The 24,501-nt window shown below is 47.6% G+C and overlaps 1 protein-coding gene across 1 annotated transcript in view; it reads left to right on the top strand.

Annotated features, from left to right (window-relative positions):
• The first annotated feature begins 16,839 nt into the window (after window positions 1-16,839).
• Window positions 16,840-24,501, top strand: part of SUCLG2 (succinate-CoA ligase GDP-forming subunit beta) — a 210,751-nt gene continuing 203,089 nt past the window's right edge. The window contains exon 1 of the mRNA XM_066596666.1: window positions 16,840-16,972. Within this exon, the coding sequence (XP_066452763.1) occupies window positions 16,901-16,972 (72 nt within the window). The 5' untranslated portion in view covers window positions 16,840-16,900. The remainder of the gene's footprint in view (window positions 16,973-24,501) is intronic.

Here is a 24,501-nt window from a genome sequence, read left to right as displayed (position 1 = left end):
TTAGAACCCTGTTTTGGGTTGAACTTTGCTAAAAGTTCGGTTTGGCATGAATCCGAGCCAAGCTTTTACCAAAGTTCTATCTAGATAGGATTCTACTGGTTCAGTTCGCTCAATCCTAGTTCTGAAGACTGGTGTATAACACTAAGAGCCTGTAGGAGTGCAGTGTACAGGATGGCCTGCAGAGGGTATTAGACAGAGCTATTCTGCTAGCTGCACAGAGAGGAAACACTTATGGGTGTAGCAGGAACTAAGATAAAAAAAATCCATTCCTGCCACACTCAGGGGGAAGAAAGCCGGCTGTTAGCCAGAGTGAGAGATAGTTAGAGGAGCCGTGTGAGGAACTCAGAGCCTGAGATTTGGTGGGGACCAGTCTGGGCTGTCTCCAGTCTGACAGAGGAGGACGCCACTGAGATGCCCCGGGTGGAGTTGGTGATGTCCCCCTGGGTTGTAAACCCTGGATAATGGACTGTTTGCTATGTACATTTTGAAATTGCTATGCTGTGAAATAAATGCTGGCAGGCGCCAGATATAAAAGAACTACAAGTCTCCTGGAGTCTTTATACACGTGAGCTGCCCGTGTCCGGACCAAGAGGTCTGTGTCCTTAGGCGAGTAACCCCGGTTTGCCACAAAGCCATAAAGGCTCTGTATAATACTCTCAGAGTGTTATATGGGGCTTTTATGGCTCTTAAACAGTGTTATATACCAGATTTAGAGATTTGGTGAACTTATGCTTCAGTTTGAACTAATTCAAGTTTTGCCGAACTGAAATTTTCACAAGTTTGCTTATCGCTACTACTGACCATTATAACAATCTCAATACTGTTCTGGATAGTTAAAGGGGTTGTCTCGCGCCGAAGCGGGTTTTTTTTTTTTTTTGCATAGGCCCCCCGTTCGGCGCAGGACAAACCCAAGGGATGTGTTAAAATAAAATAAAAAATATTACTTACCCAAATCCCCGCTCTGTGACTTCTTCCTTCTTCCTACTTCTTCCTTCTCCAAGATGGCCGCCGGGATCTTCACCCACGATGCACCGCGGGTCTTCTCCCATGGTGCACCGTGGGCTCTGTGCGGTCCATTGCCGATTCCAGCCTTCTGATTGGCTGGAATCGGCACACGTGATGGGGCGGAGCTACGCGATGACGCGTAGAAGGGGGCGGAGCCAGAACGCCGCTCGTGCCCGGGCCGACCAGAAGGGAGAAGACCCTTCTGCGCAAGCGCATCTAAAAAAGCAAGAAGACCCCGAAATTAGACGGAGCCATGGAGACGGGGACGCCAGCCACGGAGCAGGTAAGTGAATAACTTCTGTATGGCTCATATTTAATGCACGATGTATATTACAAAGTGCATTAATATGGCCATACAGAAGTGCTGAACCCCACTTGCTTTCGCGAGACAACCCCTTTAACTGCATCTTCTGATACTTGAAAAGACATGTGATTATTGTTTTCTATTTCACATAATTCATCATCACTTTATTAATAGTCAACATGACATCATAGCTCGAAAATGGTTGCAGGTACTACAAAAATAGCTGCATCTATCAATTTCCAAAGAAATTCTACTCTTACATCATGTATCCGAGGACCCTCTTTGCATTGAAGTTTCTTGGACTGAATCAAAGATGGCCAGCAGGCACTACCATAGTGGCAAAAAGTTTTCTCCCACCCATCTAAGTGTTCTACAAAGTTTCTTATTGGGTGGCCCTGAATTTGAATAACACTGTACTAAATATGTTAATAACCACAATAATAAATGTATACATTGGTACAGGGCTAAACATAGAATACATAGATAGGAGATCTAGAACTAGAGGCATATGAGATACTTTGACGCTTAGAATACTCATAACCGGGCTGGAAATTTCCCTTCGAAAATGCCAGCTCACATCTCTATAAAATTGTGTTTTACAACTATCCTCTGCATAAGTTACCAAGCACTTTGCTTTGTTCCATGTGATGCAAATACTCTGTGAATAGCAGGAAATTGTAGGTTACAAAATCTTACTTTACTGCAAAGATTTCATCTCCCAGACGTGGCTGCAATCCTGATGATTCAATCTAGAAACATTATGGGCTCTGAGCTTAGAGGAAGCAACTGAGCGACAGAACAAGAAAAATGTTCTCATTCCTAGTTCTCTCACAGTCGCACACGCGAGCGCCCATACGCTCACACATACATAGGTAACACACAGACGTATATACCGTATATAGTCGGGTATAAGCCGACCGGAGGCACCTAATTTTACCACAAAAAAATGGGAAAACTAGGTGCCTTGAGTATAAGCCTAGCTAGACTAGGTAAAAAAAAAACGCAATACTCACCTCCCAGACAGCATCTGTGTGTCCCCGTGCGATGGTCTCCCTGGTGGTGCAGCAAGCTGCTCTGTAATCCTCCCCGCTGTCATTTCTCTGCTTGGCTTTGACTTCTCCCGCCGTCAGCAAGTAAGCACTGTGATTGGATGGAGCACCAGCCAATCGCAGCCGGTGCTCCATCCAATCACAGCGCTTACTTGCTGACGGCGGGAGAACTCAAAGCCAAACAGAGAGATAACAGCGGGGAGAATTACAGAGTAGCTTGCCGCACCACCGGGGAGATCATCACGCCGGGGATACAGACATCGGCTGGGAGGTGAGTATTGCGTTTTTTTGTTACCTAGTCCCTTACTCAAGTTTAAGCCAAGGGGGGCTTTTTCAGCATAAAAAATGTGCTGAAAAAGTCAGCTTATAATCGAGTATATACAGTACCTTCAGTGGGAGCTGGTACCCCTGGTTAATGACTTAGATGTTTCCCCGGTGTCTATAGGTGATCATATCCGCTGGTTCTGTTATTTTTGATTCATTTGCGAATGGACTGTGATTGACACTTTATGTCTGTGTACCATCAGCACAATTCTTGGACAAAGTCAAAAGGCTGGTTATAGATATGCAATCAGAAAAACAAGATTGTGACTATGAATGGAACCATTTAGGAGAACGCAGTGCATTATCTGGCAGCGCCGCACTGACGTTACAACATCATTACGGTATGACGCTTCTACATCACTATTTCGCGCCAACCCAGCATCACCACTGTGTGAATTAGTAAATTTATATAAAGACGAAAGCCCTCACTCACTGACTGACTCACTCACTGACTGATTCACTCACTCACTGACTGACTAGCCACTAATTCTCTCACTTCCCGATGTCATAGAAACATGAAATTTGGCATGAGCATTGAATATGTCATAAATAGGAAAAGCTAATGGGTCCCAACTAGAGATGAGCGAACACCAAAATGTTCGGGTGTTCGTTATTCGTAACGAACTTCCCGTGATGCTCGAGGGTTCGTTTCGAACAACGAACCCCATTGAAGTCAATGGGCGACCAGAACATTTTTGTATTTTGCCGATGCTCGCTAAGGTTTTCATGTGTGAAAATCTGGGCAATTCAGGAAAGTGATGGGAATGACACAGTGACGGATAGGGCAGGCGAGGGGCTACATGTTGGGCTGCATCCTAAGTTCACAGGTCCCACTATTAAGCCACAATAGCGGCAAGAGTGGGCCCCCCCCCCCTCCCAACAACTTTTACTTCTGAAAAGCGCTCATTAGCATGGCATACCTTTGCTAAGCACCACACTACCTCCAACAAAGCACAATCACTGCCTGCATGACACTCCACTGCCACTTCTCCTGAGTTACATGCTGCCCAACCGCACCCCCTCCCCCCCACAGCGCACACCAAAGTGTCCCTGCGCAGCCTTCAGCTGCCCTCATGCCACACCACGCTCATGTCTATTTAGAATTGCGTCTGCCATGACGAGGGACCGCAGGCATACACTGCAGAGGTTGGCACGGCTAGGCAGCGACCCTCTTTAAAAGTGGCGGAGCGATAGCCCACAATGCTGTACAGAAGCAATGAGAAATAGAATCCTGTGCCACCGCCATCTGGAGCTGCACACGTGGGCATAGCAATGGGGAACCTATGTGCCACACACTATTCATTCTGTCAAGGTGTCTGCATGCCCCAGTCAGACCGGGCTTTTTAATTCATAGACACAGGCAGGTACAACTCCCTATTGTGAAGTCCCTGTCGACCCACAGCATGGGTGGCTCCCTGGAACCCACCGGCGGTACACAAAAATATCCCATTGCATTGCCCAACACAGCTGAGGTAGTAATGTCGTGCGTAATACAGGTGGGCTTCGGCCCACACTGCATGCCCCAGTCAGACTGGGATTCTTTACAAGTGGACACATGTAGGTTTAACTCCCTGTGGACCCACTGCCTGGGTGGGTGCCAGGAAGCCACCGGCGGTACATAGAAATATCCCATTGCATTGCCCAACACAGCTGAGGTAGTAATGTCGTGCGTAATACAGGTGTGCTTCGGCCCACACTGCATGCCCCAGTCAGACTGGGATTCTTTACAAGTGGACACATGTAGGTTTAACTCCCTGTGGACCCACTGCCTGGGTGGGTGCCAGGAAGCCACCGGCGGTACATAGAAATATCCCATTGCATTGCCCAACACAGCTGAGGTAGTAATGTCGTGCGTAATACAGGTGGGCTTCGGCCCACACTGCATGCCCCGGTCAGACGGGTTCTTTAGAAGTGTACAGATGTATTAAAAACTCAGTGTGCACCTACAGCATGGGTGGCTCCCTGGAACCCACCGGCGGTACACAAAAATATCCCATTGCATTGCCCAACACAGCTGAGGTAACGTCAGCTGTAATGCAGGTGGGCTAAAAATTAATTTGATTACACTGTAGGCGAGGGCCCACACAAATTGCTGTATCAACAGTACTAATGTACATCCCAAAAATTGGCCATGGCCAGCCAAGAGGGCAGGTGAAACCCATTAATCGCTTTGGTTAATGTGGCTTAAGTGGTAACTAGGCCTGGAGGCAGCCCAGTGTAACGAAAAATTGGTTCAAGTTAAAGTTCCAATGCTTTTAAGCGCATTGAAACTTATAAAAATTGTTCTGAAAAATTATTTGAGTGAGCCTTGTGGCCCTAAGAAAAATTGCCCGTTCAGCGTGATTACGTGAGGTTTCAGGAGGTGGAGCAGGAGGAGGAGGAGGAGGAATATTAGACACAGATTGATGAAGCAGAAATGTCCCCGTTTTGGATGGTGAGAGAGAACGTAGCTTCCATCCGCGGGTGCAGCCTACGTATTGCTTACGTATCGCTGCTGTCCGCTGGTGGAGAACAGAAGTCTGGGGAAATCCAGCCTTTGTTCATCTTGATGAGTGTTAGCCTGTCGGCACTGTCGGTTGACAAGCGGCTACGCTTATCTGTGATGATTCCCCCAGCCGCACTAAACACCCTCTCCGACAACACGCTAGCCGCAGGACAAGCAAGCACCTCAAGGGCATACAGGGCTAGTTCAGGCCACGTGTCCAGCTTCGACACCCAGTAGTTGTAGGGGGCAGAGGCGTCACCAAGGATGGTCGTGCGATCCGCTACGTACTCCCTCACCATCCTTTTGCAGTGCTCCCGCCGACTCAGCCGTGACTGGGGAGCGGTGACACAGTCTTGGTGGGGAGCCATAAAGCTGGCCAGGCCCTTAAAGACTGTTGCACTGCCTGGGATGTACATGCTGCTCGATCTACGCACATCCCCTGCAACATGGCCCTCGGAACTGCGCCTTCTGCCACTAGCGCTGTCGGCTGGGAATTTTACCATCAGCTTGTCCGCAAGGGTCCTGTGGTATAGCAACACTCTCGAACCCCTTTCCTCTTCGGGAATCAGAGTGGGCAGGTTCTCCTTATACCGTGGATCGAGCAGTGTGTACACCCAGTAATCCGTCGTGGCCAGAATGCGTGCAACGCGAGGGTCACGAGAAAGGCATCCTAACATGAAGTCAGCCATGTGTGCCAGGGTACCTGTACGCAACACATGGCTGTCTTCACTAGGAAGATCACTTTCAGGATCCTCCTCCTCCTCCTCCTCCTCCTCAGGCCATACACGCTGAAAGGATGACAGGCAATCAGCCGGTGTACCGTCAGCAGCGGGCCAAGCTGTCTCTTCCCCCTCCTCCTCATCCTCCTCATGCTCCTCCTCCTCCTCCTGTACGCGCTGAGAAATAGACAGGAGGGTGCCCTGACTATCCAGCGGCATACTGTCTTCCCCCGCCCCCGTTTCCGAGCGCAAAGCAGCTGCCTTTATGGTTTGCAGGGAATTTCTCAAGATGCATAGCAGAGGAATGGTGACGCTAATGATTGTAGCATCGCCGCTCACCACCTGGGTAGACTCCTCAAAATTACCAAGGACATGGCAGATGTCTGCCAACCAGGCCCACTCTTCTGAAAGGAATTGAGGAGGCTGACTCCCACTGCGCCGCCCATGTTGGAGTTGGTATTCGACTATAGCTCTCCGTTGTTCATAGAGCCTGGCCAACATGTGGAGCGTAGAGTTCCACCGTGTGGGCACGTCGCACAGCAGTCGGTGCACTGGCAGCTTAAAGTGATGTTGCAGGGTGCGCAGGGTGGCAGCGTCCGTGTGGGACTTGCGGAAATGTGCGCAGAGCCGGCGCGCCTTTACGAGCAGGTCTGACAAGCGTGGGTAGCTTTTCAGAAACCGCTGAACCACCAAATTAAAGACGTGGGCCAGGCATGGCACGTGCGTGAGGCTGCCAAGCTGCAGAGCCGCCACCAGGTTACGGCCGTTGTCACACACGACCATGCCCGGTTGGAGGCTCAGCGGCGCAAGCCAGCGGTCGGTCTGCTGTGTCAGACCCTGCAGCAGTTCGTGGGCCGTGTGCCTCTTATCGCCTAAGCTGAGTAGTTTCAGCACGGCCTGCTGACGCTTGCCCACCGCTGTGCTGCCACACCGCGCGACACCGACTGCTGGCGACATGCTGCTGCTAACACATCTTGATTGTGAGACAGAGGAGGAGGAGGAGGAGGAGGGTGCTTTAGTGGAGGAAGCATACACCTCCGCAGATACCAGCACCGAGCTGGGGCCCGCAATTCTGGGGGTGGGTAGGACGTGAGCGGTCCCAGGCTCTGACTCTGTCCCAGCCTCCACTAAATTCACCCAATGTGCCGTCAGGGAGATGTAGTGGCCCTGCCCGCCTGTGCTTGTCCACGTGTCCGTAGTTAAGTGGACCGTGGCAGTAACCGCGTTGGTGAGGGCGCGCACAATGTTGCGGGAGACGTGGTCGTGCAGGGCTGGGACGGCACATCGGGAAAAGTAGTGGCGACTGGGAACTGAGTAGCGCGGGGCCGCCGCCTCCATGATACTTTTGAAGGACTCCGTTTCCACAACCCTATACGGCAGCATCTCAAGGCTGATGAATTTTGCGATGCGGACGGTTAACGTTTGAGCGTGCGGGTGCGTGGCGGCGTACTTGCGCTTGCGCTCGAACACTTGCGCAAGCGACGGCTGAACGGTGCGCTGAACTACACTGCTGGATGGGGCCGAGGACAGCGGAGATGAGGGTGTGGGTGCAGGCCATGAGGCGGTAGTGCCTGTGTCCTGAGAGGGGGGTTGCATCTCAGTGGCAGGTTGGGGCACAGGGGGAGAGGCAGGGGTGCAAACCGGAGACGGTGAACGGCCTTTGTCCCACCTTGCGGGGTGCTTGGCCATCATATGTCTGCGCATGGTGGTGGTGGTGAGGCTGTTGGTGTTGGCTCCCCGGCTGAGCTTTGCGCGACAAAGGTTGCACACCACTGTTCGTCGGTCGTCAGGCGTCTCTGTGAAAAACTGCCAGACCTTAGAGCACCTCGGCCTACGCAGGGTGGCATGGCGCGAGGGGGCGCTTTGGGAAACACTTGGTGGATTATTCGGTCTGGCCCTGCCTCTACCCCTGGCCACCGCACTGCCTCTTGCAACCTGCCCTGCTGATGCCCTTGACTCCCCCTCTGAAGACCTGTCCTCCTGAGTAAGCGTTGCACACCAGGTGGGGTCAGTCACCTCATCGTCCTGCTGCTCTTCCTCCGAATCCTCTGTGCGCTGCTCCCTGGGACTTACTGCCCTTACTACTACCTCACTGCAAGACAACTGTGTCTGATCGTCATCGTCCTCCTCACCCACAGAAAGTTGTTGAGACAGTTGGCGGAAGTCCCCAGCCTCTTCCCCCGGACCCCGGGAACTTTCGAATGGTTGGGCATCAGTGACGATAAACTCCTCTGGTGGGAGAGGAACCGCTGCTGCCCAATCTAAGCAGGGGCCCGAGAACAGTTCCTGGGAGTGTTCCCGCTCCTGAGCAGGTGTCATTGTAGTGGACTGAGGAGGCTGGGAGGAAGGAGGAGCAGCAGACAGAGGATTCGGATTGGCAGCAGTGGACGGCGCAGAACTGCGGGTAGACGATAGGTTGCTCGAAGCACTTTCTGCCATCCAGGACAGGACCTGCTCACACTGCTCATTTTCTAATAACCGTCTCCCGCGTGGACCCATTAATTGGGCGATGAATGTGGGGACGCCAGAAACGTGCCTCTCTCCTAATCGCGCAGCAGACAGCTGCGACACACCTGGATCAGGAGCTTGGCCTGTGCCCACACCCTCACTTGGCCCTCCGCGTCCTCGGCCACGTCCACGTCCACGTCCTCTAGGCTTACCCCTACCCCTCAGCATGCTGTATTACCAGTGATTAGATTTCCCAGGCAGGAAATAAATTGGCGCAAGACTGCAGGCCAAATATAATTTTTGCCCTTTTTGGAAAACGAAAGGCCCCACTGCCTCTAGTGAATGAATTATCTAAGTTTAATAACTGTGCTGTGTCCCTGCTTATGTGTCACAGAACGTGAGGGTAGCAGAGTTATTATAACTCTTGGAGAGCAGGTATTTTTTTTCCCAATTAAGGAAAGCAAATGGCGAACCCAGCAGTAAAGCGTAGCTGGGTGCGTATGATTTAGCAATGTTTTTCACGCAGCTCACACGTCTACACAGGCGTAAGGACGGACACAGGCTGGACAAATAGATTTGTTTTCAGTTTTTTCCCACCAACAGGCAGCACTGCGTATATTCAATGAACCTGCGAAGTTTAATAACTGCGCTGTGTCCCTGCTTATGTGTCACAGAACGTGAGGGTAGCAGAGTTATTATAACTCTTGGAGAGCAGGTATTTTTTTTTCCCAATTAAGGAAAGCAAATGGCGAACCCAGCAGTAAAGCGTAGCTGGCTGCGTATGATTTAGCAATGTTTTTCACGCAGCTCACACGTCTACACAGGCGTAAGGACGGACACAGGCTGGACAAATAGATTTGTTTTCAGTTTTTTCCCACCAACAGGCAGCACTGCGTATATTCAATGAACCTGCGAAGTTTAATAACTGCGCTGTGTCCCTGCTTATGTGTCACAGAACGTGAGGGTAGCAGAGTTATTATAACTCTTGGAGAGCAGGTATTTTTTTTCCCAATTAAGGAAAGCAAATGGCGAACCCAGCAGTAAAGCGTAGCTGGGTGCGTATGATTTAGCAATGTTTTTCACGCAGCTCACACGTCTACACAGGCGTAAGGACGGACACAGGCTGGACAAATAGATTTGTTTTCAGTTTTTTCCCACCAACAGGCAGCACTGCGTATATTCAATGAACCTGCGAAGTTTAATAACTGCGCTGTGTCCCTGCTTATGTGTCACAGAACGTGAGGGTAGCAGAGTTATTATAACTCTTGGAGAGCAGGTATTTTTTTCCCAATTAAGGAAAGCAAATGGCGAACCCAGCAGTAAAGCGTAGCTGGGTGCGTATGATTTAGCAATGTTTTTCACGCAGCTCACACGTCTACACAGGCGTAAGGACGGACACAGGCTGGACAAATAGATTTGTTTTCAGTTTTTTCCCACCAACAGGCAGCACTGCGTATATTCAATGAACCTGCGAAGTTTAATAACTGCGCTGTGTCCCTGCTTATGTGTCACAGAACGTGAGGGTAGCAGAGTTATTATAACTCTTGGAGAGCAGGTATTTTTTTTTCCCAATTAAGGAAAGCAAATGGCGAACCCAGCAGTAAAGCGTAGCTGGCTGCGTATGATTTAGCAATGTTTTTCACGCAGCTCACACGTCTACACAGGCGTAAGGACGGACACAGGCTGGACAAATAGATTTGTTTTCAGTTTTTTCCCACCAACAGGCAGCACTGCGTATATTCAATGAACCTGCGAAGTTTAATAACTGCGCTGTGTCCCTGCTTATGTGTCACAGAACGTGAGGGTAGCAGAGTTATTATAACTCTTGGAGAGCAGGTATTTTTTTTTCCCAATTAAGGAAAGCAAATGGCGAACCCAGCAGTAAAGCGTAGCTGGCTGCGTATGATTTAGCAATGTTTTTCACGCAGCTCACACGTCTACACAGGCGTAAGGACGGACACAGGCTGGACAAATAGATTTGTTTTCAGTTTTTTCCCACCAACAGGCAGCACTGCGTATATTCTATGAATAATAACTGTGTTGTGGCCCTGCCTATACAATTCTTTCCCTGCAGTATCAATGGAGGGTGCAATGCTCTGCAGAGGCGATTTTGAGAAGCCCAAAAAAAATGCAGCACAGCCAACAGCAGCCTGGACAGTACTGCACACGGATAAATATGGCCCTAGAAAGGACCGTTGAGGTTCTTGAAGGCTACACTCACTCCTAACACTCTCCCTGCCTATGCAGCACTTCTGTCCCTAATGCCAGGTGCAACGGTCTGCAGAGGCGATTTTGAGAAAAAAAAAAAAATCCCACTGCTAACAGCAGCCAACACACAGCTATCAGTGGCCCTAATAAGGACCTTTGGGGGGTCTTGAAGCCTACACTAACTACCAATTCTTTCCCTACAGCAGCTCCGGTATAAACAGCACTGTCCCTCATCTAACTCACACCGCATCTGAGGCGAGCCGCGGGAGGGGCCGACTTTTATATTAGGCGAACACCTGATCTCGCCAGCCACTCACAGCAGGGGGGTGGTATAGGGCTTAAACGTTGCAGGGGGAAGTTGTAATGCCTTCCCTGTCTTTCAATTGGCCAGAAAAGCGCGCTAACGTCTCAGGGAAGGAAGTGAAAGTAACCAGAACACCGCATGGTGTTCGTCACGAATAACGAACATCCCGAACACCCTAATATTCGCACGAATATCAAGCTCGGACGAACGCGTTCGCTCATCTCTAGTCCCAACTCGATTATTCTATTCTAGCGCAAAAGAACTAGCGTCCAAATTTTATGTACAGAATCTAATTCTCTCACTTCCCAATGTCATAGAAACTTGAAATTTGGAACGAGCATTGAATATGTCATAAATAGGAAAAGCTAATGGGTCCCAACTCGATTATTAAATTCTATGCGCAAAAGAATTAGCGTCCAAATTTTACGTACGTAATCTAATTCTCTTACTTCCCGACATCATAGAAACTTGAAATTTCGCACGAGCATACATTATGTCTAAAATAGGAAAAGTTAATGGGTCCCAACTCGATTATTCAATTCTAGCGCAAAAGAACTAGCGTCCAAATTTTATGTACGGAATCTAATTCTCTCACTTCCCGATGTCATAGAAACTTGAAATTTGGCACAAGCATTGATTATGTCATAAGTAGGAAAAGCTAATGGGTCCCAACTCGATTATTCTATTCTAGCGCAACAGAACTAGCGTCCAAATTTTATGTACAGAATCTAATTCTCTCACTTCCCGATGTCATAGAAACTTGAAATTTGGAACGAGCATTGAATATGTCATAAATAGGAAAAGCTAATGGGTCCCAACTCGATTATTCTATTCTAGCGCAAAAGAACTAGCGTCCAAATTTTATGTACAGAATCTAATTCTCTCACTTCCCGATGTCATAGAAACTTGAAATTTGGAACGAGCATTGAATATGTCATAAATAGGAAAAGCTAATGGGTCCCAACTCGATTATTAAATTCTATGCGCAAAAGAATTAGCGTCCAAATTTTACGTACGTAATCTAATTCTCTTACTTCCCGACATCATAGAAACTTGAAATTTCGCACGAGCATACATTATGTCTAAAATAGGAAAAGTTAATGGGTCCCAACTCGATTATTCAATTCTAGCGCAAAAGAACTAGCGTCCAAATTTTATGTACGGAATCTAATTCTCTCACTTCCCGATGTCATAGAAACTTGAAATTTGGCACAAGCATTGATTATGTCATAAGTAGGAAAAGCTAATGTGTCCCAACTCGATTATTCAATTCTAAGCGCAAAAGAATTAGCGTCCAAATTTTACGTACGGAATCTAATTCTCTCACTTCCTGATGTCGTTTTATATAAAGGAAACGTCGCATGGTTACCTCCTCATGGTGTTTCCTCGGTAACGCAAAGAACCATGCAAAATGGTGGACATATTTTTTTCCTCGGTATCTCTAAAGTAACCACGACTTCATAAGATTTTCCATGTGAACACCAGATAAGCACCAGTACCAAATTAACTCGGGTGAAGCCGGGTATATCAGCTGGTGTGTATATATATATATATATATATATATATGTATATCTTGTATGTGCAAGTGATTGTAAGCTTGAAAAAGGCCATTCCTACGGTAGGCCAAAACGCGTTGCTGTACACCTGATCTGTGACTATAATTTTATTGGATAAACCGGAACTTTGGACACATCTGTGGCTGATCAAGTTCCATTTCTAATCACTGTGGTACGCTGCAGAGGGGGGTCCATGGAGGAGTCCCCCAAACCAGTAAGTGACCTGTTCACATGTTCTGACATTATACACTGCACCCTCAGAGGATGCTGTGTTGTCAATGTGTACATTTCCATTGCACTTGCTCAGCGCAGCCTGCTTTTCTCTTTTCTTCTTTGCACACAGAAAATCAACTATGCATAGAGACACTGAACAAGACACTGTTCAAATCAACAAACAGACAGAAGGCAATCCACTCAGAAACTCATGCATGCAACTTACACCAAAACAGAAGATGCATGACTCCAAGCACCAGAGCTCTGAGAGCTAAATGACAAAATTACCAGCACCCCTAGTAAGAGGGGCTAGTATTTATGTGCACAAGACTGATGGTTATTGGCTGGCTGGAGAACTCCACACCATCAGCCAGCCAAATCACCCACAGTACTGTGCTGGAAACCCATAAAACTACGGGTCCCAGGAGCACAATGTGGCAGAGGAGGCATATAGCAAGCCTAGCATTCTGCCAGTAGTACACTGTCCTGACTTTATTCCCCTCACTTCCCATGCTGCATTGTACAATCTGCAGTCCAATTAGGAGGGAGGCAGTATCTGAATGCCCACCCCTCTGCTTTCCCAGAAAGATTCAGGCATTTAGAGACATTCTTGCCAAATGGTTAGTAAATTGATTATACACACACATACACCGACACACACAGACAGTATAACAGCAGAAGAGACAGAGATCATTATCACAGTGCCTGCAGATCTGTCAGCCTGTAGCCTCTGAGTGGACAGGAATGCCCCCTGTTAAGATAGTTACTGTCCCATTGATAAGGAAAAGTCCCCGTGTCCTTATTACTATAGAAGCTCTGTACCTAACCACAGACAGTGGATTGCAGAGAAGTTGAAAAGGAGACCCCTAGTAGCAGCCACATTTTAACTCATTTACAGTGGTAAAGCAACACAATTTTTAATTCAAGTTTATTACAGAAATGATACTAACATAAGCTAGTAGATGAGTAGACAGTGTCTCAAACATTAGTGCCCCTTTAAAATGGGCAATGCATATATATGTATATCTATAGCTGTAATTTATTTTACTCAACTATATAGTGCATAAATATCCTGCAGCAAAGTATAGAGACCGGCATCACTTACAGATGTAGCCAAGTTTAACTTGATTTCTGCAATAAGTTATCTTATCTTAACCTATTAAAACTATTGTTCTCTTATCTGTCTGTTGGCGGCGACAGGATCGTAGCACGGTGGTCTCGATAAGTAGACGGACTGGCTGCAATATTCCAGTCTGTCTGACAGATTGATATTTATGATTTTGTAGTTTGTTATTTGTTTAGGTGTTACTTTGCTCATTTGTTTGTATTCCCTTAGTGTTTCCCCTTTCACTGATTTTGTTCTCTTGTTTCATATGTGGATTTTACCCTGGAGTTTGTGGAGCTCTGTCTGTCCAATTGCATTACCTCCGGTCATTATTTAAGTCTGCTTCTAGATCTGGTTGTTGCTGATTATCTTCTCTATCTTTGTGTTCGTGGTGTTAGAGTTCTGCTGTGAATCTGAGTGGTGCTTTTGTTTGTTCATTAGTGTTTCCCTTCTTGTAGTTGCTAGAGTTAGTGGCTGAGGCATGAGATGTGGGTCTGCCTTTATCGAGGCGATAACCTCACTTTTAGACAGGGCAGTTCTTTTCCTAGTAGTCAGGGTGAGGCTGATTAGTTTAGATTATATGATATTTTATTCCCTTTCGCAGTCCGCTCCCTATGTAATCATTACTCGGGCGTGGTGCGTCTAACGCACAGGGCGAACATGACAAAAACCCATATAAAGCAATTAAAAGTGTAAATAAACTATGGCACAAAGGGTTATCATATGTGCCTAAAGTCATATTAGCCTCTGATACATTTGTACATAGGTCATTCATTTTCTGCATGAGAACACACGAGGTTGTCAGTGGCCCCTTCGGCACATACCCAATGACATAGTGCGGTATAAACTTTTAATTGTACTGACACAGACCGGTATAAACATTTTAGCTTCTATATAACTTGTTGTATTGTGGCTGCAAGTGACAATAAAGACCAATGACTATAAACATCCAGGATGTCCCCGGGGCGCTTTGTAGGGCTGCACTGCTGTGAAATATGGGAATAAACTCAACAAGAAGCACCGTACTCTCCAAAAATCAATGTTTTATATAGCTGCACCTCTATTAAGTAAACAGAAAAGCAATGCAAGAAGAACGGCCCGTTAATAAATACCTGCAATTACATCTAATAGACAGAAGAATGGAAACTTCTGCCTTTTTCCTATAACTTCCAGCTGAGCCAACAACCAGAGGACGGAGAGGAAGTCCGAAAATAATATTAAGTCAAAAACTCTAAATTAAAGGGCACCTTACAAAAATCAACATTCCCTCACAATTCTTCCTTAGGCAGCTGTCAATATACACTGAATGGCCACTTTATTAAAGACCCCGGCCCTTTTACGATTGAAGCTTCCCTGTAGGGAGATTACACCCATGACCCCAGAGTGCTGCTCCAACCCCTGTGTAGTAGCCAGCGCTTGTAATTTCATTCTCATTAAAATCAATGGGAGCTGCGCCTGCAATTGCAAACACTGGCCACTACACAGGGGTTGGAGCAGCAGCTTCCGCTCCATAATCCTGTGTGTAATGGTGCTGACAGTGGCCGCCCAATGTGCTGATTAGCCAGCGTCCCAAGTGGAAGCCCCAAGTAGTTTCCTGGAAAACCCCTTTAAAGAGGATCGTTCATCCTATCTATCAATAGAATCCTATAATAACACTATACCAGTACATGCACAGTCGGTGACCGACAGGTTGGATGGCAGCATAACCAACTCAGTGAACATTACCAGAAGCAAGCTCACAACATAAATACAGCACCAGAACCAAACTCATAGCATAAATACAACATGAACCACTCTCAATGCATAGATACAATACTAGAATCAAGCTCAAACATAAATGCAGCACCAGAACTAAGCTCATAGCATGAATGCAGTATCAGAACCAAGCTCATAACATAAATACAGCACCAGAACCAAGCTCATAACTTAAATACAGCACCAGAACGAAGCTCATAGCACAAATACAGCATGAACCACCCTAAATACATAGATACAATACTAGAATAAAGCTCATAACATAAATGCAGTAATAGAACCAAGTTCATAACATAAATACAGCCTAAAAACTAACTCTGGACATAAATATAGCACTAGAACTGAGTTTTGTACATAAATACAGCAGCAGCACCGAACTCATAACATAGATACAGCATAATAACCAAATTCAGCACATAAATGTGGCACCAGGACCCTACTCGGTACATAAATACAGCACCAGAACCAAGCTCAGGACATAAATATAGCATTAGAACGGAGTACATAAGTATGGCACTGGAACCAAGCTCATAACATAAATTCAGCATTAGAACCAAGCTCAGGACATAAATACAGCAGCAGCACCAAACTTGTAACATAAATACAGCACCAGAACCAAGTTCAGGACATAAATATAGCATTAAAACTTAGCTCAGTACATAAATATAGCGCCGTAACCAAACTCATAAGATAAATACAGTAACAGAACCAAGCTTGGTACATAAATACAGCAGCAGCACTAAACTCATAACATAAATACAGCATCAGAAACAAACTCTGCACATAAATGTGGCATCAGGACCCAACTTAGTACATAAATACAGCACCAGAACCAACCTCAACACATAAATACAGCAGCAGAACCAACCTCATAACATAAATACAGCAGCAGCACTAAACTCATAACATAAATACAGCATCAGAACCAAACTCAGCACATAAATGTGGCATCAGGACCCAACTTAGTACATAAATACAGCACCAGAACCATGCTTAGTTCATAAATACAGCACCAGAACCAAGTTCAGTACATAAATACAGAAGCAGCACCACTGCATTATTTTACATTGGCTAGAAGAGATCACCTGACCCGATCACAAGAGACGTTCACCACTATTTGAAAATACTAATGATCATTTGAATGTCATTTTCTAAACTCGGAAGAAATTATTATTTCTTCTAAGTAAATTTTAAAAATATTGAAAACCCCGATAACACCGCCCACGTGACCCGGAGAAGGGGGTAGTAACTAAAAAAAACACAACGGCTGCTCCTGAGTGACCACCGATCGCTGTCAGGAGGAAAGCTCAGTGGGCGCGTCAGACCGGATGGGAGACACCCAATCAGCAGCCAGGGGCGTGTCCCGCGGTGACGTCTCTGTTCGCCGGCTGTCCATGTGGAGCTCCTCTCTGCTTCCGGTCAGACATGGCGGCCTCCATGGCAGTGCGAGTGCTGAGACAGATCACCGCTAAATCCTCCCTCCTCCGCAGAAACCAGGTGAGAAGCGCCGGCGGAGGTTGCGGGGTGAGCGGCCGGTGCCGGGGAGGACGGCTCGGCTGCGAGGGCTGCCGCTGCCAGGATGACATCTGTGTCCCCGCTGCTGTCATGTGACGTGTCCTGCGCTGTAGTCTCAGGGTAGAGCCGGGGACTACAACTCCCAGCATGCCATGCTAGCCTGCAGAGTGCAGCCGTCCTGCAATAACTGATGGCTGTGTTGGTGGTCAACGCTAAGGTGGTGGTGATGATATTTGGGGGTCTCTGGTGCAAATATGGGGGCACCCTGCTGCGTTCTTGGTGTTTGTCCTATTTATGTGCCATTTGATGGCTGAGGAGTGAGAGCAGGAGAAGGGCTGATTGTGGAGCTATGTAGCACAGGAGGTTGGGGGGCTTGCGGTGCGCCTCCTGCCATTGTTTTGGCCGAGGGTGAAGGCCTGGAGTGCGCCCTCTGACGTTTTTGGGGTGAGGGCCTGGAGTGTGACACTTGCCTTCATCTGGGAAGGCCGGTTAGAGGGGCGTAGGGGGCCTGTTGTTGTTTGGGTGGGATGTAGGGGGCCCTCTTATCTTCCAGGGGGTGCGGGCCACAATGTGCCTCCTGCCATTGTTGGGGGTAAGGTTAGGGCCTTAGGGTGACTCCTGTCATCATCTAGCGGGGCTGTAGTGCACCCTTGCCGAAATGGGTTGGGGCCACAGTGTGCCTCCTATCGATTGGGGGGGGGGGGGTTGAAGGCTGTAGTTTGCCTCTCACCATTGTCCGACGGGGGCGTTTGAGGACCATAGAGCACCCGTTTACTTAGTTTAAGGTGGAGCCTGTAGTGCCCATTCTGCCATTTACCTGGGGGGTGGTGCGGGTCACAGTGCGCCTCCTGCCATCGGTTCGGGGGGCCGGTTTGAGGATCATAGTAGGCCTCTTGCTGGGGTTTGGGTGGGACTTAAAGTGCCTCATCAACCAGGGGGTGAGGGCCATATTGTGCCTCCTGCCATTATCAAGGGTGTGTGGGGGCAGTAGTGAGTCGTCGGGGGATGTGGAGGTAGTAGTGGGTCTATTGCCATCATCAGGGGGTTGGGTCTGTAGGGTGCCTCCTACTGTAGTACACTTCTTGTCACCGTTTGGGCAGCTGAGGGCTATATGGCATCTACTGCCATCATTGGAGGAGGGGGTTAATCATCCAAGGGGGCGCTGAATACACTAGCGGGTCTCCTACCATCATTGGGGGCTGTAGTGCATCTCCTGCCATAGTAGGGGGCGCTGTTTAAGAAAAGGGGAAAAAAAAACACAACAGATTTTCTTAAAGCGCTCACCCCGATCTTGGACCGCTCCTTGCACCAGCTTGGATGTCTTCACTGCGTGTGTCAACCCAAGCCAAAGACAGGAGGTGGGGGGGGGGGTTATAAACCCCCAGAACTGGAGAGCCAGTGTGCGCGTGTTGTATGTTATCCGCAGTAAGGGTTAATAGTCCCCGGTGACCTCTGGCGTCACACTTCCTGTATGGCGTGACCTTGGTGTAATCTCCGGTGCTGTGCTGACATATCGCTAATGTGGATGTCATGTGCGGGTTGACGGTGTCGTTGCTCAGCCTGTAAGATCTCGTCAGATGGCGATACGGAGTAATCCTTCGCGGGAAACTGATAACCACGTATGTGAGGGAAATATCAACCCTCGTCCGCCGCTGCTGAGCGCCACTAGCCACTGCCGGTCGCCCAGAAGAGACGGATGTGGTGCAGGAAAATATTAGAATTTCCTCAAATATCTTCCATTTAATAATTTGTATAATCAACTTATTGTTTTAATCGTAACAACTGCGAATAAATAATGCTAAGATCTAATATTCGTAGCGTGCAACTCATCCGGTTCTGAATACGTGATTACAGGGGATGCGTCACGTGTTCATCTGTCCCATAGATGACGCCTCGACATCATCTACATCGGAGGAGGGGGCTGGACGGCGACGGTAATTGCGTGATTTGCATGCGGTGCGCAAAACTCTTAAACTGTAAGGTATTTTCTCTTCTGTGACTTCTGACGTGGATTCGCACGCAGAATTCGCCCCGTCGGTGGACAAAATTCACGGGCCGAATTTTATCATTGTGTGTAGATCCAGTTTAAAGGGGTATTCCCATTTTGGCTTTTCGTGGCCAAGATGGTTAAACCTGGAAGCTCTTGGCACAGCACTGGTTTCCGCAGCTCAGAGTGCTGGGCTCTTGCCTTAGGATCCGGCCTCTTGGAGCTACATGAAATTCCTTTAATCCGGAATCCAGTAATACTCCTCCTCTTTATTAATGAAGAGGCGTCCGCTCTGTGGACCAAGCGCTGGCTTTGCAGGTGGACAGCAAGAAAACGGGAAGGCAGGTGAATATGGAAGTCACATCCGCGAACTTGGTGCCCCCTGTGCTTTAAGCCCCTAACACTAGTCTATGGGACTCGTGACATGTGCCAGGTTCCCTTTAAATGACTCTTCGTGACACACAAGGGAAGCGTTGAGAATGATGGCTTGGATTAGTGAGTCTTCTCCCCAGCGGTAGAGGAGGTAATTATTGGCTTCACATTGTTTATCCCATCAACAAACCAGGGAATTAGGAAGTCCTGAAAGTTTGTAGACTGTAAACAAACAGTGCTGATCCCAAGGGTGACACCTGTACTATAACATGGGGAACATCTCTTGTCCTCGTCTCACTGGTCACTGGTCACGCACTGCTGCTCCATTCACTTTTGATGGGACTGTTGGAGATCAGCAAGCACTTGGGTGTTTTCGTCAGCCCCATTAATGGTGCTTTGGTGTAGTCTTTACCCCATCCAAGCCCCTCCATGTGAACACCCCGAGAATTCCTTCAAAGTTCCCAGTAATGTCCCCCCACACTTTAGGAATATTTGCTAGCACACTTCCATAGGGGGATCGTTCCTCCTGCTTATACCACTTTCAGCAGAGACTTCCTGTACTTTGCTGTTTTTGCCCCGCCACCTTTTATGTGTTGGTTAATGGTTGTAAGAACCGCTGAGCCGGCTCGTTTATCGCTGGTGTCAAAGGGTATCTTATACCTGTAAAGATTAGTCCGGTTAATAATCAGCCCAGAGGTGATTACAACAGGCTTTCATCCCAGACGGACGTGGCACATAATCTCTACTTGGAAACACATTATATCTAAATCACTAGTTCCCATGCTACACCCCAAACTACACTCTACAAAAAGGAAGTGTGCTCCTATAAGAAGTGGTCATTTGGCTGAAAAACTCGGCATGCAGTTACATCTCAGGCAGATATGCTAATGATGAGAGTTGTGATTAGATGAACGGTCTTGTCACCTGAGGTCCTAAAAGTGGTTCCTCCCTTGGCCTATAAGAAGGCTCTGAGGCTCTTTGTTTGTAGTGACCTCTTCTTCCGCTTGTGTAGAGCTTGTTGATCACTAGACGCCTCTACGACGCAGAGAAGAGATGTAACCTGTTACCAAAAGGCTCAGAGGGGCGCATTATTGGGATGTGAGAAGCCGGATGGTCCTATTATCACATTGTCCCCCACCGGGCTGTTCTGACCAGACTGTTAGGAGGTGTTGGGACCAGTGGATGTGTGAGGGCACACAAGGTGACCGAGCTCAGGACGCCCTCAATAGACCACCAGTAGAGAGGATGATCTGATCGTCCGACAAGCATGAGCAGCACCAACTGTTTTGTTGTCCGCCACCCAGAGAAAGGTGGCACCATCATGGCAGGAAATGTGGACTGATATGCCACAAGATACTATACAGAACCTGTATACCTCCATGCCTGTCCATAGCACATCTTGTATCCAAGCTAGAGGCGGTACAACAGGGTACTAAAACCTCCATGCCTACTTGTGTCCAAGCTAGAGGCGCTACAACAGGGTACTAAAACCTCCATGCCTACTTGTGTCCAAGCTAGAGGCGCTACAACAGGGTACTAGAGCCTCCATGCCCATCCGTATCACATCTTCTATCCAAGCTAGAGGCAGTGCAACAGGGTACTAGAGCTTCCATGTCTGACTGTATCACATCTTGTATCCCAACTAGAGGCGGTACAACAGGGTACTAGAGCCTTCCCCGAAGGGAATAGTGTTTCCCAATTCTCCTTTTGCTCTGATGTTGTAAACTCTTACATCAACATTACAATCACAGTCTTATTTGACTCTGACAACTCCTTCTAGGGGAGGGATTTGTGCAATGAGTGCATCTGTTGTAGATTGTTGTCACTAAGACCTAGTTTACATTGGTAAAGTAAATGAAGTAGGCAGGCAAGTTGGTAAAGGCATGACCAGTGTAAACGGGCAAACACTGGGGAGAGTCGAGTGGTAGAGCGGACAGTATAGTTGTTCACCCACTCGCATTCTTCTGTGCACTTGCGCTCTCCCGATGTAAACAGACAGGATAGTGTACTGGACAGTGCAGAGGCGAGTGGATTAGCAGTAGAAAGAGGGGTTGTGCCTTTTTTTTTTTTTTCCTTCTGGTCCCAGTTACTTGGCTAAGGGTGTTTTTCATATGTGCGAGTTCTGTCCGATAGCAATATTAATATGTTAATACAAGTGTTTTATTCACATGAGCACTTTTTCTCTCGCAGCAATTAAAAGGGATTGGGAAATAGATGCCTGTCCTGTTTTTGGCCAATTTTGTGTAAGAAATCGCCCATTGTTTCCTAAAAAAAAAATAATTTAAAAGCGCATTGCATTTTACAAGTACGATGTTGTCCCGAGATTGCACTTGCCCATGTGAATGCACCCTGAAGTAACACCAGCATGAAAATCTGAGGGCAAGTAAAGTGCTGACCCCAGTTATTGGGCCTAGTTACTTGTCTACGGCTGACCATGCATCAACTTTTGGTCACTCCAAAATAGCCCATTGAAATTAATGGGAGCATTCGTGTTTTGTTTTTTTTTGTTTTTTTAATTTTTTAAAAAATTTTATTTATTTTTTAACACGTAAAAAAAGTGCATATTTCAGTTGTGTAAGCATCTTGGGTAGTCGCGCATCTGGAATACATATATACGTCCGTGTGAACAAGCCCTTAAATTGAGGACACTCGTTATATTTCCTATTCTAGCACGTTTTCCTCTTGCCGGTGTTCTGTGAATTAACACTGTATATAAAGAATTTCCGCAGTTTTCGCAGCGCCTTTTGTTTGGCATCACAGAAGTCGTACATGAATCATTATTTTCCTGACAGAGCAGCGTGGGACAGCCAACATCAAACCTTCACATCACACAGACTGTAAAATCAGGGAGGCACTAAATCCATAATTTATCATCTGCCAAGGCGAATAATGAACCGATCCTGAACCCTGCACTGTGATGTAGTAAGCGCCCCAATCACTTGGTGCAGAGGGCAGGGCCGGATGTCCGTGAGACCCTTGAGGAGCCGGAGTGACTGTTTGTACCCAGTTGTTGTTGGGAACTTTCACAAATACAAAAACGTCCGTTAACCAGTTACCGATGGGACTTCCTTGGTACCGACCCAATATCATTTGGTTTTTGTCAAGCAAGGCGCAATTCTTTAGAATATTCAACCGTCTAGCAAATGACCGCAATGGGCGAAATATTCCAGTAATCTTGAGGTGTGCATCAATTCTCAAGTCAACAAAAATGATGCAGATGTTTCAAAACGGGGCTCGTTGCGTGCTGAAACGGACACCCAGTACTGTGGGCCGGCATTGGATTTCTTTGCAAGACCCATTGTAAGGAGCAAAAAGACCGGACAGGCCACCCAGTGACCAGTCCCTTCTCTGTCCTCCCATGCTCCTGTTGTCTGTCCCCAAGCTATGGCCAGAAATAAAAAATGGGGGGGAAAAAAATAAAATTTTGTATTTATTTATTTTTTGCCAATTTCATCATGATTTCTGAACGGGGTGGCAGATCTGTTTCCAAACAGATCATGGCACGATCCATTGCCCTGTTACGGAGTCCATAAGGGTTTCTGTTGGGGTTCTGGTCATACGAGTCCGGCCTAAATGTCAAACTATTAGGCTTAGGCCTCATGTCCACTAGGAAATTCGGGCCCGCGTGGATTCTCCATGCAGAATCCCGAAGCGTGTCCCTCCTTTTCCGCAAACAGGAGGCCTCAAAATAGATTTTACTTACCTGTCCGGACTCTGTGGGTTCCTGTCCGTCGCGGACGGATCTTGTTTGCTTCCGCCCGGCGGATGTGCTCGGCGCGCCGGCAGTGTGCCGCCCGCATGCGCCTTGCACTCCCTTTTTTGAACTCCTGCTCTCCATCAACGGAGAGCAGAAATTCAGCTGCGGATGTGCCACGGATCTGGACAGCTTCAATGGAAGCCTGCGGGAGACCCACAGAAAATGGGGCATGCTGCGGGTTTTTTCCCGCACGTACGATCCCCTGCAGGGAAAATTGACATCTGCAGGTATTTACTTACCTCCGGGTGTCCCATGATTCACTGTGGGTGCGGATTACGTGTGCTGGACACCCGCGCGGATTTGTTAATTCTATTTGTCCAGTGGACATGAGGCCTTAGTGTGAGATCTGCAGGGATTTGTGTAATTTTTGTATTTTTTTTTTTAAAGATTTTAGAGATCCCGTCACCAGTATTTTGCCCATTAAACCGCCAGTGAATCGCTGAATTACAGACAAATCCCTGCAATTTGCTTTAGCCGAAAAGCTTACTTTGAAAATTGTGCGCCCAGTGTGTAAACTTTTACATCTCAAGTCCTCGCTGATCCCCGAGTCTCTGCTCTGTCTGCACCTAGTAGAGCGTGATAGACTCCTCCCACAGCGCCTCATCTCAGGTCTAGCTGCGCTGAAATCCTGCGCACTCCCATGCACCTCGCTCTCTGTGCATCACACTCGCGCATTGGTGAAGTTGAGGTGTATCCATCTCCATTCATTGTTTTACCGTAAAAACCTGATTTATGGAATGGGTCATTTTCCAATGAAACCTCCCCTTTTAAAGGGAACCGGTCACCTCCTTACAGCACTATAAACTAAGGATGCCGGGGGGGGGGGGATTTTTTTTATTTTTTGTTTTGTACCCACCCGCCCCCTGATTTTCATGCTGCTCCCTACTGAATATCGCACACGACACAAAAATGTGGCTCTTTTCAGACTGTTCTGCGTGAGCTCTCCCATAGAAGTCTATGGAAGAGCGCACAACACTCTGTTCGTGCCACGCGGGATCCTGACAGTAGGCGATTATATACAAAAATACCCCCACCGCCATAGGTTAGTTTATGGTGCTGCTGGCAGGTGACAAGTTTCCTTTAATTCAAAAACACTCGCTACTTCATCGGAAAATATATAGAAAAGCCGGCTGGAGAGGAGCGAGATCGTTCTTCCGCGATCCGCTGTGCGTTGCATACATCCGCTCAGAAAAACCATCATATCCACTATCTTCTGCGACCATTTGCAATCGCTCCCCCTAATATATCACATGCGGGATCCGACCCGTTGGTGTGAGCCGGCCTTACTATATCTCCTCCAACAGGCTTTGATTCGAGAACTGAAACTGCCCCATTCCAGTAATACGAATCTGCTATAAGTATATCGCGAAGCCCCTTTAATAAGCCCTAATGGCG

The sequence above is a fragment of the Eleutherodactylus coqui genome, chromosome 3, assembly GCF_035609145.1.
Source record: "Eleutherodactylus coqui strain aEleCoq1 chromosome 3, aEleCoq1.hap1, whole genome shotgun sequence".
NCBI lineage: Eukaryota > Metazoa > Chordata > Amphibia > Anura > Eleutherodactylidae > Eleutherodactylus > Eleutherodactylus coqui.
Note: the sequence above shows the minus strand (reverse complement) of the source record. Positions and strands in the feature narration are given on the sequence as shown.